The sequence below is a fragment of the Microcaecilia unicolor genome, chromosome 2, assembly GCF_901765095.1.
Source record: "Microcaecilia unicolor chromosome 2, aMicUni1.1, whole genome shotgun sequence".
Lineage (NCBI taxonomy): Eukaryota > Metazoa > Chordata > Amphibia > Gymnophiona > Siphonopidae > Microcaecilia > Microcaecilia unicolor.
In genome coordinates, this window is record NC_044032.1 from 173,093,765 (window position 1) to 173,107,802 (window position 14,038).

At 46.1% G+C, this 14,038-nt stretch overlaps 1 protein-coding gene across 1 annotated transcript in view; it reads right to left on the reverse strand.

The window, feature by feature from the left end:
• CCDC112 (coiled-coil domain containing 112) overlaps positions 1 to 14,038 on the reverse strand; it is a 59,539-nt gene that overhangs the window by 23,252 nt on the left and 22,249 nt on the right. Inside the window, exons 6-7 of the mRNA XM_030193500.1 lie at positions 9,064 to 9,454; positions 1,775 to 2,191 (exon numbers count right to left, since the gene is read on the reverse strand). Of these exons, the coding sequence (XP_030049360.1) occupies positions 1,775 to 2,191; positions 9,064 to 9,454 (808 nt within the window). The remainder of the gene's footprint in view (positions 1 to 1,774; positions 2,192 to 9,063; positions 9,455 to 14,038) is intronic.

The following is a 14,038-nucleotide window of genomic DNA, read 5'->3' on the forward strand; positions in this document are numbered from 1 at the left end:
GAAGCAGGCTGAACAGACAATGGGATGAACACACTAGTTTATTACTGTAATACGCGAGACTCACATATTACAGTAATAAACTAGTGTGTTCATCCCGTTCTCTGTTCAACCTGCTTCCTTCTCCTGCTTTTTGGTTTGTTTTGAGAACCTGGGGAACCAGGTTCAATTCCCTCTGCAACTCCATACGACCCTGGGCAAGTCACTTAACCCTCCGTTGCCCCGGGTACAACAGTAGTACAACATACAGTACTACTTAGATTGTGAACCCACTACGGACAGACCCAGTAACTGTAAAATGAAACTGTAAACTGCTTAGGTCTAAGTGGTATATAAATACATGAATATAAAATACATGTAAAACATGCTTTATAGTTTGTAATAATTAGATGGAATATTGCTAAATGGAATTTTCTCTTTTGAATATGTGCTGCAAACCCCATTCTTAATCATTGTTACTCTGTGTTCAACATACTGTTGCTAGTATTATGGACAGCTCTATTTGTTTTGGGGGGGAGGGGGTTACATTTTGTTTTGTGCCTTATCTATTTTGGAATGTGCATTGTATTTCTGCACTTGTGATTTGCAAATAAATACATTAGAAAGAACATATCAGTTTTGTACAAAGGAAAAATTGAAACATTGTTTGTCTAAATATTTTTCCCCTGTCTTTTTATACTGTTCAACTATGATGAAGCTCTGCATCTATATAATTACTGGAAAAGGTTTTCTGCATATGTGCCACCAAATATGAGTGAAGACTATAAAATATAAATGGATGTTATTCAGAAATAGAGACTATTTGCAAACCTTATGGAGTCTCTATTAGAACTTATTTGAACATAAAGGGGAAAATTCTATAAATGGGCTCCAGAAAAGATTAGTGCTAAGTGCTATTCTAGAAAGGGTATGCATCCTTTACAGAATACCGCTTAGCGCAAGTTCTCTGGGCACCAGACTTACACCTTGTGAAACCTGGTGCCCAAGCTGGGCCTACTGACCCATTATTCTAGAACACTGAATGTAACGACTGGAACGCACATGACCTGCCCATGCCCCTCACGTGGCCACGCTTCATTTTGGATTGTGCATTGTGGGATTTTGGCACCCAGTGTTAAAGAATAGTGCACAGTCAGATGTGCATGCAAATCCTAAATGGTGCCAATTAATATCAAAATTGGTTTGTTAGCATCCAATTACTGGTGGTTAACAGTGCGTTAGCCAATTAAGAGCGCATCTCAGGAGCATGCCCAAATTTGGCCACCATATATAGAATCTGAGGATAAATGTCAAGTTACTGGACTATTCATTATTATAGCTGGTCAAATAATGCGTGAAAATTTGTTAGCGCAAATTTTCTCACCTTTAAACAAGAATACACACATTAAGTTACTACCAACTGAGTGAGCAGCTGCCTAGTGGTCAGTGTAGCAGGCTGAGAACCAAAGAAACCAGGGTACAAATCCTGCGTATCCCAAAGAAGCTCCTTCAAAGAGTCACTCTGCCTCGGGTAAAAACTAGGGACTGGAATTACTGACACACTCGATGTGAGTTTATGTGCTTAGTAAATAGGCCTTACTGACAACAGGGCATGTATTAAATCATGTTTACTCACAGTGGTAGACTGCAAACCCTCTGGAGGCAAGGATATATCTACAGTATCTGACTGTAATTCACTTTAAGCGTGAAGTCTGGAGAGGCAAATTATCAAATCCAAATTCAAAAGAATAAAAGAAAAAAGAAAACCGACAGTGAAAGACATACTGCTGCTACTCACTCTCTCCTGAAACTTGCAGATTCCAGCTGCAGCACTTCTCTGCCTCTCTTCCCTCTCTGCTTCTTCTTGCATTAGCTGTTCCAGCCTCAGAAACTCCTCCTGCTTTCTCTTCTGCCGCGCGTATTCCTCTACCAGAAGCTTTACTTCCAGTTGCCGCTGGCACTCTTGTTTCTGCCTCCTCTCTTTCTCCTCCTCTTCTTTTCTTTGGGCTGCTTGTTTCTTAGCAGCTTCCAATTCCTTCTGTTGCCTCCATGTTTCCAGTTTTTCCTGCTGTCGCTTTCTCTCCTCCTCCAGCTTCTCCTTTTGGGCCTCTATCCGTGCTAGGCGCTCCAACTCCAAAACTTCCTTGGATTTTCCATGTTCCATTAATAGTTTTTCTCTCTCTTGCATCTTCTTTAATTTCCATGTTTGAATAGCCTGCAGTGGAAAAGAAAAAAAAAAAGTTTTTGTTTTGCTTTCCCTACTTTACCATCTCTCAATCCCCTCTCCGATGTCTTCCCCCAAAACATACCATAATATAAGAAGCAACTTAAATAGGACTAGAAGGGATACATATTCCACCATAAGGCCACAGAAAAAAGCTTGACATTTTTTTTATAAATCAAGTCTTTGACAGGCAGATGAGCAAAAACAAATGTGGGTTCTAGTGTATTGATAGAATTGAAAAATTAACTTGCAGAACTATTGTTAGTAACATGTAATTTAATTTTATAATCAAGAATGGTACCGGAAGATTGGAAGGTGGCCAATGTAACACCGATTTTTAAAAAGGGTTCCAGAGGTGATCTGGGAAATTACAGACCAGTAAGCCTGACGTCGGTGCAGGGCAAAATGGTAGATACTATTATAAAGAACAAAATTACAAAGCACATACATAAGTATGGATTAATAAGACAAAGCCAACATGGATTTAGTGAATGGAAATCTTGCCTCACCAATCTACTACATTTCTTTGAAGGGGTGAACAAACGTGGATAAAGGTGAGTCAATCGATATTGTATATCTGGATTTTCAAAAGGCATTTGACAAAGTACCTCATAAAAGAATCCAGAGGAAATTGGAAAATCATGGGATAGGAGGTAATGTTCTACTGTGGATTAAAAACTGGTTAAAAGATAGAAAACAGAGTAGGTTAAATAGTCAGTATTCTCAATGGAGATGGGAAGATAGTGGGGTTCTGCATGGGGTCTGTGCTGGGACCGCTGCTTTTTAACATATTTATAAATGATCTAGAGATGGGATTAAGTAGTGAGGTAATTAAGTTTGCTGACGACACAAAGTTATTCAAAGTTATTAAATTGTAAGAGGACCTTACAGCACTGGGAGACTGAGCATCCAAATGGCAGATGACGTTTAATGTGAGCAAGTGCAAAGTGATACAATGTGGGAAAGAAGAACCCAAACTATAACTATGTGATGCAAGGTTCCACATTAGGAGTGGCCAACCAGGAAAAGGATCTAGGTGTCATTGTTAATGATACATTGAAATCCTCTGCTCAATATGAAGCGGCGGTGGCGAAGAAAGCAAAAAGAATATTAGGCATTATTAGGAAAGAAATGAAAAACCCTTAGCCAAGTTACTAGCCAATCAAAACCTCAATCCTTACATATATGCAGATGATGTCACGATCTACATCCCGTTCAAACACGATCTAAAGGAAATCACCAACAAGATCAACCGAAGCTTCCAAATCATGCACTCCTGGGCGGATGCATTCCAACTAAAACTTAATGCAGAAAAAAACACAATGTCTTATAATCACCTCACAATATAATACAACTGAATTTACCACCACAACCACACCAAACTTCTCCCTTCCCGTCTCAAACAATCTGAAAATTCTTGGAGTTACCATTGACCGAAATCTCACACTCAAAACCCACGTGAAGAATACAACTAAGAAGATGTTCCACTCCATGTGGAAACTCAAAAGAGTAAAACCTTTCTTCCCAAGATCCATCTTTCGCAACCTAGTACAGTCAATGGTGCTAAGTCACTTGGAGGCATATTTTCAAAGCACTTTGGGAGGCTAAGTTCCATAGGTTTCTATGGAACTTTGGGAGGCTAAGTGCTTTGAAAATTAGCCTCTTGGACTACTGCAACGCACTCTACACTGGCTGCAAAGAACAGATTATCAAGAAACTTCAAACAGCCCAGAATACCGCAGCCAGACTCATATTTGGAAAAACAAAATATGAGAGTGCAAAACCCCTAAGAGAGAAACTTCACTGGCTCCCACTTAAAGAGCGCACCATGTTCAAGATCTGCACGATTGTTCATAAAATCATTCACGGTGATGCCCCGACCTACATGCTAGACCTCATGGACCTCTCTCCCAGAAATGCTAAAAAATCAGCTCGCACATTTCTTAATTTACATTTCCCCAGCTGCAAAGGACTAAAATACAAACTAACACATAAGACTAGCTTTTCCTACATAAGCACACAACTCTGGAATGAACTACCAACTAACTTGAAAACAATTAATGAATTAACTATCTTTCGCAAAGCTCTAAAAACCTCTCTCCAACAAGGCTTACCACAAGAACCCATAGACTAACTATCATAGGCGTAGTTTGACTGTTTCATTTTGGGGGGGCAAAAAATGGGCGGAGCATATTAGCATATCATTTGCATATATACATATGCAATGAATATGCTAATATGGAGGAAGGAAATGAAATTTACAGGCAAAATATCACAGATGCACATTTCAAAAAGCTGACATTTCAATTAATAAATTATGAATAAAATAAACTTTTATTTACCTTTGTTGTCTGATCATGTAGTTTTTCTATTCGCTTTGATCCCAGTGTCTTCTGTTTTATGCAGTGTCTTCTTTCCAGTAGGCTTCCCTCTGCTCCCCACCCTCCCAGTCCCATCCATCTCTTGCTCCTTCCCTCTGCTCCCCACCCCTCCCAGTCCCATCCATCTTCTGTTCCTTCCCTCTGCTCACCATCCCTCCGTCCCATCCATCTCTTGCTCCTTCCCTCTGCTGTGCCTGACCTCTCCAAATCCCATCCATCTCCTGGTCCATCCCTCTGCTCCCCCACCCCTCGCAGTCCCATCCATCTCTTGCTCCTTCCCTCTGCTCCCCACCCCTCCCAGTCCCAACCATCTCTTGCTCCTTCCCGCTGCTCCCCACCCCTCCCAGTCCCATCCATCTCCTGCTCCTTCCCTCTGCTCACCTCCTTTCCCAGTCCAATCCAATTCCTGGTCCTTCCCTCTGCTCCCCACCCACCCCTCCCAGTCCCATCCATCTCTTGCTCCTTCCCACCCCTCCCAGTCCCATCCATCTCCTGCTCCTTCCCACTGCTTCCCACCCTCCCAGTCCCATCCATCTCCTGCTCCTTCCCACCCTCCCAGTCCCATCCATCTCTTGCTCCTTCCCTCTGCTCCCCACCCCTCCCAGTCCCAACCATCTCTTGCTCCTTCCCGCTGCTCCCCACCCCTCCCAGTCCCATCCATCTCCTGCTCCTTTCCTCTGCTCACCTCCTTTCCCAGTCCAATCCAATTCCTGGTCCTTCCCTCTGCTCCCCACCCACCCCTCCCAGTCCCATCCATCTCTTGCTCCTTCCCACCCCTCCCAGTCCCATCCATCTCTTGCTCCTTCCCTCTGCTCCCCACCCCTCCCAGTCCCAACCATCTCTTGCTCCTTCCCGCTGCTCCCCACCCCTCCCAGTCCCATCCATCTCCTGCTCCTTTCCTCTGCTCACCTCCTTTCCAGTCCAATCCAATTCCTGGTCCTTCCCTCTGCTCCCCACCCACCCCTCCCAGTCCCATCCATCTCTTGCTCCTTCCCACCCCTCCCAGTCCCATCCATCTCCTGCTCCTTCCCACTGCTTCCCACCCTCCCAGTCCCATCCATCTCCTGCTCCTTCCCACCCTCCCAGTCCCTCCCAGTCCCATCCATCTCCTGCTCCTTCCCACTGCTTCCCACCCTCCCAGTCCCATCCATCTCCTGCTCCTTCCCTCTGCTCACCTCCTTTCCCAGTCCAATCCAATTCCTGGTCCTTCCCTCTGCTCCCCACCCACCCCTCCCAGTCCCATCCATCTCTTGCTCCTTCCCACCCCTCCCAGTCCCATCCATCTCCTGCTCCTTCCCACTGCTTCCCACCCTCCCAGTCCCATCCATCTCCTGCTCCTTCCCACTGCTTCCCACCCTCCCAGTCCCATCCATCTCCTGCTCCTTCCCACCCTCCCAGTCCCATCCATCTCCTGCTCCTTCCCACTGCTTCCCACCCTCCCAGTCCCATCCATCTCCTGCTCCTTCCCACTGCTTCCCACCCTCCCAGTCCCATCCATCTCCTGCTCCTTCCCACCCTCCCAGTCCCATCCATCTCCTGCTCCTTCCCACTGCTTCCCACCCTCCCAGTCCCATCCATCTCTTGCTCCTTCCCTCTGCTCCCCACCCCTCCCAGTCCCATCCATCTTCCCACCCCTCCCAGTCCCATCCATCTCCTGCTCCTTCCCACTGCTTCCCACCCTCCCAGTCCCATCCATCTCTTGCTCCTTCCCTCTGCTCCCCACCCCTCCCAGTCCCATCCATCTCTTGCTCCTTCCCACCCCTCCCAGTCCCATCCATCTCCTGCTCCTTCCCACTGCTTCCCACCCTCCCAGTCCATCCATCTCCTGCTCCTTCCCACTGCTTCCCACCCTCCCAGTCCCATCCATCTCCTGCTCCTTCCCACCCTCCCAGTCCCATCCATCTCCTGCTCCTTCCCACTGCTTCCCACCCTCCCAGTCCATCCATCTCCTGCTCCTTCCCACCCTCCCAGTACTATCCATCTCCCCACCCCTCCCCCCCGCGCGAGGTCCAAGATGGTGACTCCGTTTACCCCCTCTCTTCCTCCCTCCCTCCCTCCGGCGCAGGCAGCAGTCTTTTCCAGCGTTCCTGGCAGCGGTAGCGATATACACGCTGCCTTCGGTCTGCCCCGGAAGCCTTCTCTTCAAGTTCCTGTTCCCACCTATGCGGGAACAGGAACTTGAAGAGAAGGCTTCGGGGCAGACCGAAGGCAGCGTGTATATCGCTACCGCTGCCAGGAACGCTGGAAAAGACTGCTGCCTGCGCCGGAGGGAGGGAGGAAGAGAGAGGGGTAGACGGACACGCTCCTCTCCGTCCGCTTGGCTTCCCTGCCCTCTCTGTCTGCGTCCCGCCCAAAAGGAAATGACGTCAGAGGAAGGCGGGACGCAGATAGAGAGGGCAGGGAAGCCAAGCGGACGGAGAGGAGCGCGTGCCTGCATGTGTTTTTTTTTTTTTTTAATTTTTTTTTTTTTTTAACTAATGGCGCGGCAGCGCCTCGCGTCGTTTGGGGGGGCACTGCCCCCCCTCGCCCCCCCCAGTCTACGCCTATGCTAACTATAACACTTCGCCGCTCCACCCTGATTCAGAAAGGCATCTTTATTACTGTTTACTTAGATCTTTTTGTCATCCCAGACCTTTTTGTAACACTTTGTAACACCAATTGTATCTGTGACCCTGGAATGGCTTTGCCATAACAGGTCTTTGTAAGCCACATTGAGCCTGCAAAATAGGTGGGAAAATGTGGGATACAAGTGCAATAAATAAATAAATAAAACAAAAATGAGGATGTTATAACATAATGCCTTTGTATCACTCCATGGCGTGACCACACCTTGAATACTGTGTGCAACTCTGGTCACCCTTATATGGTACTGAAGCCACGCCCAGTGCATCCCAGGATGAACCGGGCAGGTGCCGCCATTTTGATATGGCGCCTGCAGGAGGAGGGTATGCTTACTCCCTTGTCCTGCTTCCTGGTATGAGGGGGGTGGGGATTGGGGGGCACTAGACCACCAGGCTAGGGTGGGTTGGAGGGAGGGTGGACCTCCAGCCCCTTTGTGTCAGAGTTTTGACAGGTCAGGCTGGTTCAACAGGTCCGGCCTTTTTTTTTTTTTTGTGTGTGACATCCCATACCTGTCAAACAACTTCTGCAGCAGAATTGTGCCTTGGGCACATGCCCAGGTACAATCCTCCTGCAGAAGTACTCCGATGATCGAAGCTAATCATGCGCATAAATTTGCATGCTATTAGTTTTGATCACAGGGGCATTATTTCCCAGCGCTGTTCTGGTACTGGGTTTACAGCACTGTTTGAAACAGCACAGGGAAATTGATCATCGGCCCATAAGCTTCTTCTCCAATCCTTCAATTCAAAGTACAGAGGAAACGATAATGTGTCTAATTATGGGGCAACCATGAAGGTGCCAAGTCCTGGGTCATGCACATGTTTCTCTGACTACTTGAAATTTTGTAAATTGTTGAAAGCATTCTTAATTAGTGAATTCTTCGCCACTGTTGGTGATTGTTATTCTGTTATTCTTTTAGTTAATTTGTTATTTCAAAATGAGTCATCTTACTGCTTGGATGTTTTTACCTATTACTGTTTTGTACTTTCATCATAGTTCTCTTATTGTAATTTGTTTTAAAAGTTTGATGTAAGCCACACTAAACCCGAACTTGTTTGGGATAATGCGGGGTACAAATGCCATAAATAAATAAATTACCCACCTAGCAGAGCCCTTTTAATTAGTGCTTGCATCAGGGAATGCATTGGGAAGAGGACGGAATAAAGCTACATTACTAGAAAACAGGATACTTAGGGCTAGACTTACTAAAAGACATTACTACATTAGAATGTCCCACCACACATTAATACATTTTATTTGCTGTACACCAATTTACTAATAATATACTAATGTCAATAGCACTGATGTATTTTTAATACCTTAATGAAGACCAGAAGAAATGCAAGAGAAAGGCTTCTCAGGTACAGATGCTTCCCCTGTACTTCTACAATGGTTCAAGTAAACATGCCATCAATGAACACCAAATTCAGGCGCCAAAAATAAATGAGTGTCGAGTGCAATTCTATAAACAGTGTTCAGAGTTGGGTGCCGTTTACAGGATATCAAGTAGCGCAGGGATCCGCACCCAACTTTGGGCACAAGGATTTACACCAACTGAAACCTGGCGTGGATCCCCTGAATTCTAAGATAGTGCCCCTGTCCTGCCTATGCCCCTCCTAAATCCACACCTCCTTGTCAGTTGCACGCTGTAAGATCTATACACACATCTTTATAGAATAGCACCTAGCAAGTTGTGAACTTAAATTGAAACTGTTGCCAATTAGCACCAATTACCACCCAATTATTGGTGCTAATTGGTTACTCAAATTGAGCATGTGCCCAAATTTACATACACAACTTTGAGTGCCGTATATAAAATCCAGGGGTAAATGTTTAGATTTAGATTGTTTTAACTCTTACCTCTTTCTTTTTCTCCTCCAGAAACAAGAATTCTTGATACCATTTCTCATGCTGCTGGATTTCCTCCCTTGTTCTGCCAGGAAGATATTCCAAGGCCTCTTCTACGCATATCAGCTTTCCCTTCTGCCTTACCAATACTTTAAGGAAATTCTGATGGTCATAATCATCCCAGCCTCCTTGTCGCCCTCCTGTTTGCTGGAGGAATCTTTCAAACTCCAGTACCTCCTTTGGTAGTTGGCTCACCATCTCTTTGTCCATAGCAGCCTTGCCTGAGGGTACTCTATAACCTCTCTCTACAGCTGAATTATCCAACATCCAGGTCTCTATTCTTTTTTCCAAAGCAGTTAGTTCATTCATCACTGTCTTCTCTTCTTTCAAAAGTTCTTCATAACTACAATCAATGGACAAGCATATTTCTTGAATTAGAAAAAGTTCAGAGAAGAACAATCAAAAATATTAAATCGGCAAAATGACTCCCCTATAAAGAAAGGCTAAATAGATCAGGGCTCTCCAGCTTGGAGAAATAATGGCTGAAAAGGAATATGATAGAAGTCTATAAAATCATGAGGGGTGAATAAGTAAACAGGATATGCCTTGAAACTAGTAGGTAGCACACTCAAAACCAGAAGCATTTTTTTTCATCTTTGGAATTTGTTTTTCCGAGGGCAGTTAGTACAGCTTTTTTCCTGTGCTGGGAACTATTGAATGATGGCACTAACTGCTGAGGACTTGAACCCTGATGTCCATGGAGATCACCTGCTACAGGTACCTTGGGCTTTCTTGTCTAGAAGAGATAGTAGCCAAAATGCTTCAGGATCTCAAGCTCTAAGCATGCTGGCCCCATGGACAGCATTTGCCACTTTCTGGTGTAAACCAGGCCTCCTGCCAGCTTGTTCTTTTGTTCCATAGTCTGCTGTTGATCAACTTGTGCTAAGGACACTTATAAAAAAAAGGAGAAGAGAGAGGTGGTGTATCTGCTAGGCCAATGTGAATACACTAGCAAATATTTTTAAGGATGAAGGAAATACATGTTTAAATAAATTTACTCACTTTTCTTAATATGTTTCTTTACATTTAGGGGTCCTTTTACTAAGCTGCAATAAAAAGTGGCCTGCAGTACTGTGGACGCGTGAAATTGGCACAAGCTGGGCCATTTTTTCCCCCTGGCTAGGAAAAAAGGGCTTTTTAAAGAGGGTAGTAGTAAATGGTTGTGAAGTAAAATCAAAAATAGCGCATGGCTACTTACTGCCTGAGCCCTTACTGCCACCCACTGACCTAGCAGTAAGGGCTCACAAGCTACTCATGCAGTAAATGAGCAGAGTGCACCAATGTGGCTGCAGTGCCAATTACCACTGGAAACGCCTCACGTGGTAAGAAATAGAAAATTATTTTCTATTACAGGAAGCAGCACGCGCCGACTTTGAAACTACCACAAGGCGCCCGCACTACCCCTGTGGTAGTGCTGATTTGGTGCGCGGTACCCACACATTAGCCCTACCACTACTTAGTAAAAGGGCCCCTTCTTAGTGTGCTCATTAAAAAAAAAATGTACTTCCTTCTCCCAGCCTCCTTCACTCTAGCCATCCTCTCTTTCTTTCTTTCTTCCCTTCTTTCCCCAACCTCACACTCCACAGCTTCACTTTATCTCAACATGTGGCAACCTGGACGAACCTACAGGTCCTCCAGCAGCTGTAGAGGAGGCAGGAAGGGGCAGAAGGATGGACCACGTCAACATGTTTTCTTCCTTGAGATAGATCACAATGTCCTGCACTGGCACCTGTGTTTCTCTACAGCACCCTGTACTTAAGAGTGCCAACACATTACCTTGCCATACCTGGATGCACCACCATTTTCTCATCCCCTTGTTACTCCATACTGCTATATAGTGAAGATACTTACCTGTAGCAGGTATTCTCTGAGGACAGCAGGCTGATTGTTCTCACATGTGGGTCGACATCTGCGTCGGCCCAGGAAACGGCAAATTTTTCCCAGCAAAAATAAAAAGTTTTGCCAGAGTCTTCTGGCACATGAACAGTGCGCACCATGCATGCGCAGACGACTTCCCGCCCGTCACGTGAGCATACCTGTTCAGTTTAATCAAAAAGCATAGAAACAAACTAACAACAACTCCAAAGGGGAGGTGGTCGGGTTTGTGAGAACAATCAGCCCGCTGTCCTCGGAGAATACCTGCTACAGGTAAGTATCTTTGCTTTCTCAGAGGACAAGCAGGCTGCTTGTTCTCACATGTGGGGTATCCCTAGCATCCAGGCTCTATCAAAACAATGAACATTGGTCAATCGGGCCTTGCAACGGCGAGGGCATAACATAGTTGTTTATGGTTTCAGGTCAATCTAACTGAGAGTGCAGCCTGGAACAGAACAAAAACGGGTCTAGGGGGGTGGAGTTGGATTCTAAACCCCGAACAGATTCTGTAGCACTGACTGCCCAAACCGACTGTCGCGTCGGGTATCCTGCTGAAGGCAGTAGTGAGATATGAATGTGTGGACCGATGACTACGTTGCAGCCTTGCAAATCTCTTCAATGGAAGCTGACTTTAAATGAGCCACTGACGCAGCCATGGCGCTAACATTATGAGCTGTGACATGGCCCTCCAGAGTCAGACCAGCTTGGGCATAAGTGAAAGAAATGCAATCTGCTAGCCAATTGGAGATTGTGTGTTTTCTGATGGCGACTCCCCTCCTGTTGGGATCAAAAGAAACGAACAACTGGGCGGACTGTCTGAAGGGCTTCATCCGCTCCATGTAAAAGGCCAATGCTGTCTTGCAGTTCAAGGTATGCAAACTGCTTTCGCCAGGGCGGGTATGAGGACTGGAAAAAAAATGTTGGCAAGACAATTGAATGGTTGAGATGGAACTCCAACACCACCTTTGGCAGGTACTTGGAGTGCATGCGGAGGACTACTCCAAAGGTCACTACTCCATCCTCATCCTCCTCGACCTATCCGCCGCTTTCGACACTGTCAATCATAATTTACTTCTTGACACACTGTCCTCATTCGGGTTCCAAGGCTCCATCCTCTCCTGGTTCTCCTCCTATCTCTCCCAATGTACCTTCAGAGTATATTCTCATGGATCTTCCTCCACCCCCATCCCGCTCTCTGTTGGTGTTCCTCAAGGATCTGTCCTTGGACCCCTTCTTCTCTCAATCTACACCTCTTCCCTGGGCTCACTGATCTCATCTCAAGGCTTCCAATACCATCTTTATGCTGACGATACCCAGCTTTATTTCTCCACACCAGACATCACGGTGGAAACCCAGGCCAAAGTATCGGCCTGCCTATCAGACATCGCTGCCTGGATGTCCAACCATCATCTGAAACTGAACATGGCAAAGACTGAGCTCATTGTCTTTCCACCCAAACCCTCTTCTCCTCTTCCTCCACTCTCCATTCCTGTTGACAACACCCTCATCCTCCCCGTTTCATCAGCCCGCAACCTCGGAGTCATCTTCGACTCCTCCCTCTCCTTCTCTGCCCATATCCAGCAGACAGCCAAGACCTGTCGCTTCTTTCTCTATAATATTAGCAAAATTCGCCCGTTTCTCTCTGAACAGACCACACGAACCCTCATCCACTCGCTCGTTACCTCTCGCCTTGACTATTGCAACCTACTATTCACTGGCCTCCAACTTAACCATCTATCCCCCCTTCGATCCGTCCAGAATTCCGCCGCACGTCTTATCTTCCGCATGGACCGATATACTCACATCACCCTTCTCCTCAAGTCACTTCACTTTCTCCCAATCAGATACCGTATGCAGTTCAAGCTTCTCCTACTAACCTACAAATGCAATCAATCTGCAACCCCTCATTACCTCTCTACCCTCATCTCCCCGTACGTTCCTACCCGTAACCTCCGCTCACAGGACAAATCCCTCCTATCAGTACCCTTCTCCACCACCGCCAACTCCAGACTCCGCCCCTTCTGCCTCACCTCACCCTATGCTTGGAATAAACTTCCCGAGCCCATACGCCATGCGCCCTCCCTGCCCATCTTCAAATCCTTACTCAAAGCCCACCTCTTCACTGTAGCTTTCGGCACATAACCACTTACCTCTATTCAGGAAACCTACACTGCCCCATTTGATTGACTGCATACTTGTCCTTTAGATTGTAAGCTCTTTTGAGTAGGGACTCTCCTTCCTCGTTTAAAATTGTACAGCGCTGCGTAACCCTGGTAGTGCTTTAGAAATGTTAAGTAGTAGTAGTAGTGATGAAACTTGATATAAGGTGCATGCACTAAGGCCTGAAGCTCACTGACCCTATGAACTGAAGTAACAGCCACCAAGAAAACGACCTTCCAGGTCAAGTACTTCAGATGGCAGGAATTCAGTGGCTCAAAAGGAGCTCTCATCAGTTGGGTGAGGACGACATTAAGATCCCATGACACTGGTGGAGGTTTGACCATGGGCTTTGACAAAAGTAAACCTCTCATGAAGCGAACAACTAAAGGTTGTCCAGAGATAGGCTTACCCTCTACATGACGATAAGCACTAATTGCACTAAGATGAACCCTTACGGAGTTGGTCTTGAGACCAGACTCTGAAAAGTGTAGAAGGTATTCAAGCAGGATCTATGTAGGACAAGAACGAGGATCTAGGGCCTTGCTGTCACACCAGACAGCAAACCTCCTCCATTTGAAAGAATAACACCTCTTCGTGGAATCTTTTCTGGAAGCAAGCAAGGCTCAGGAGACACCCTCTGAAAGACCCAAGGAGGCAAATTCTAAGCTCTCAACATCCAGGCCGTGAGAGTCAGAGACTGGAGGTTGGGATGTAGAAGCGACCCTTCGTTCTGGGTGATGAGGGTTGGAAAACACTCCAATCTCCACGGTTCCTCGGAGGACAACTCCAGAAGAAGAGGGAACCAAATCTGACGCGGCCAGAAGGGAGCAATCAGAATCACGGTTCCGCAGTCTTGTTTGAGTTTCAGCAAAGTCTTCTCTACTAGAGGTAT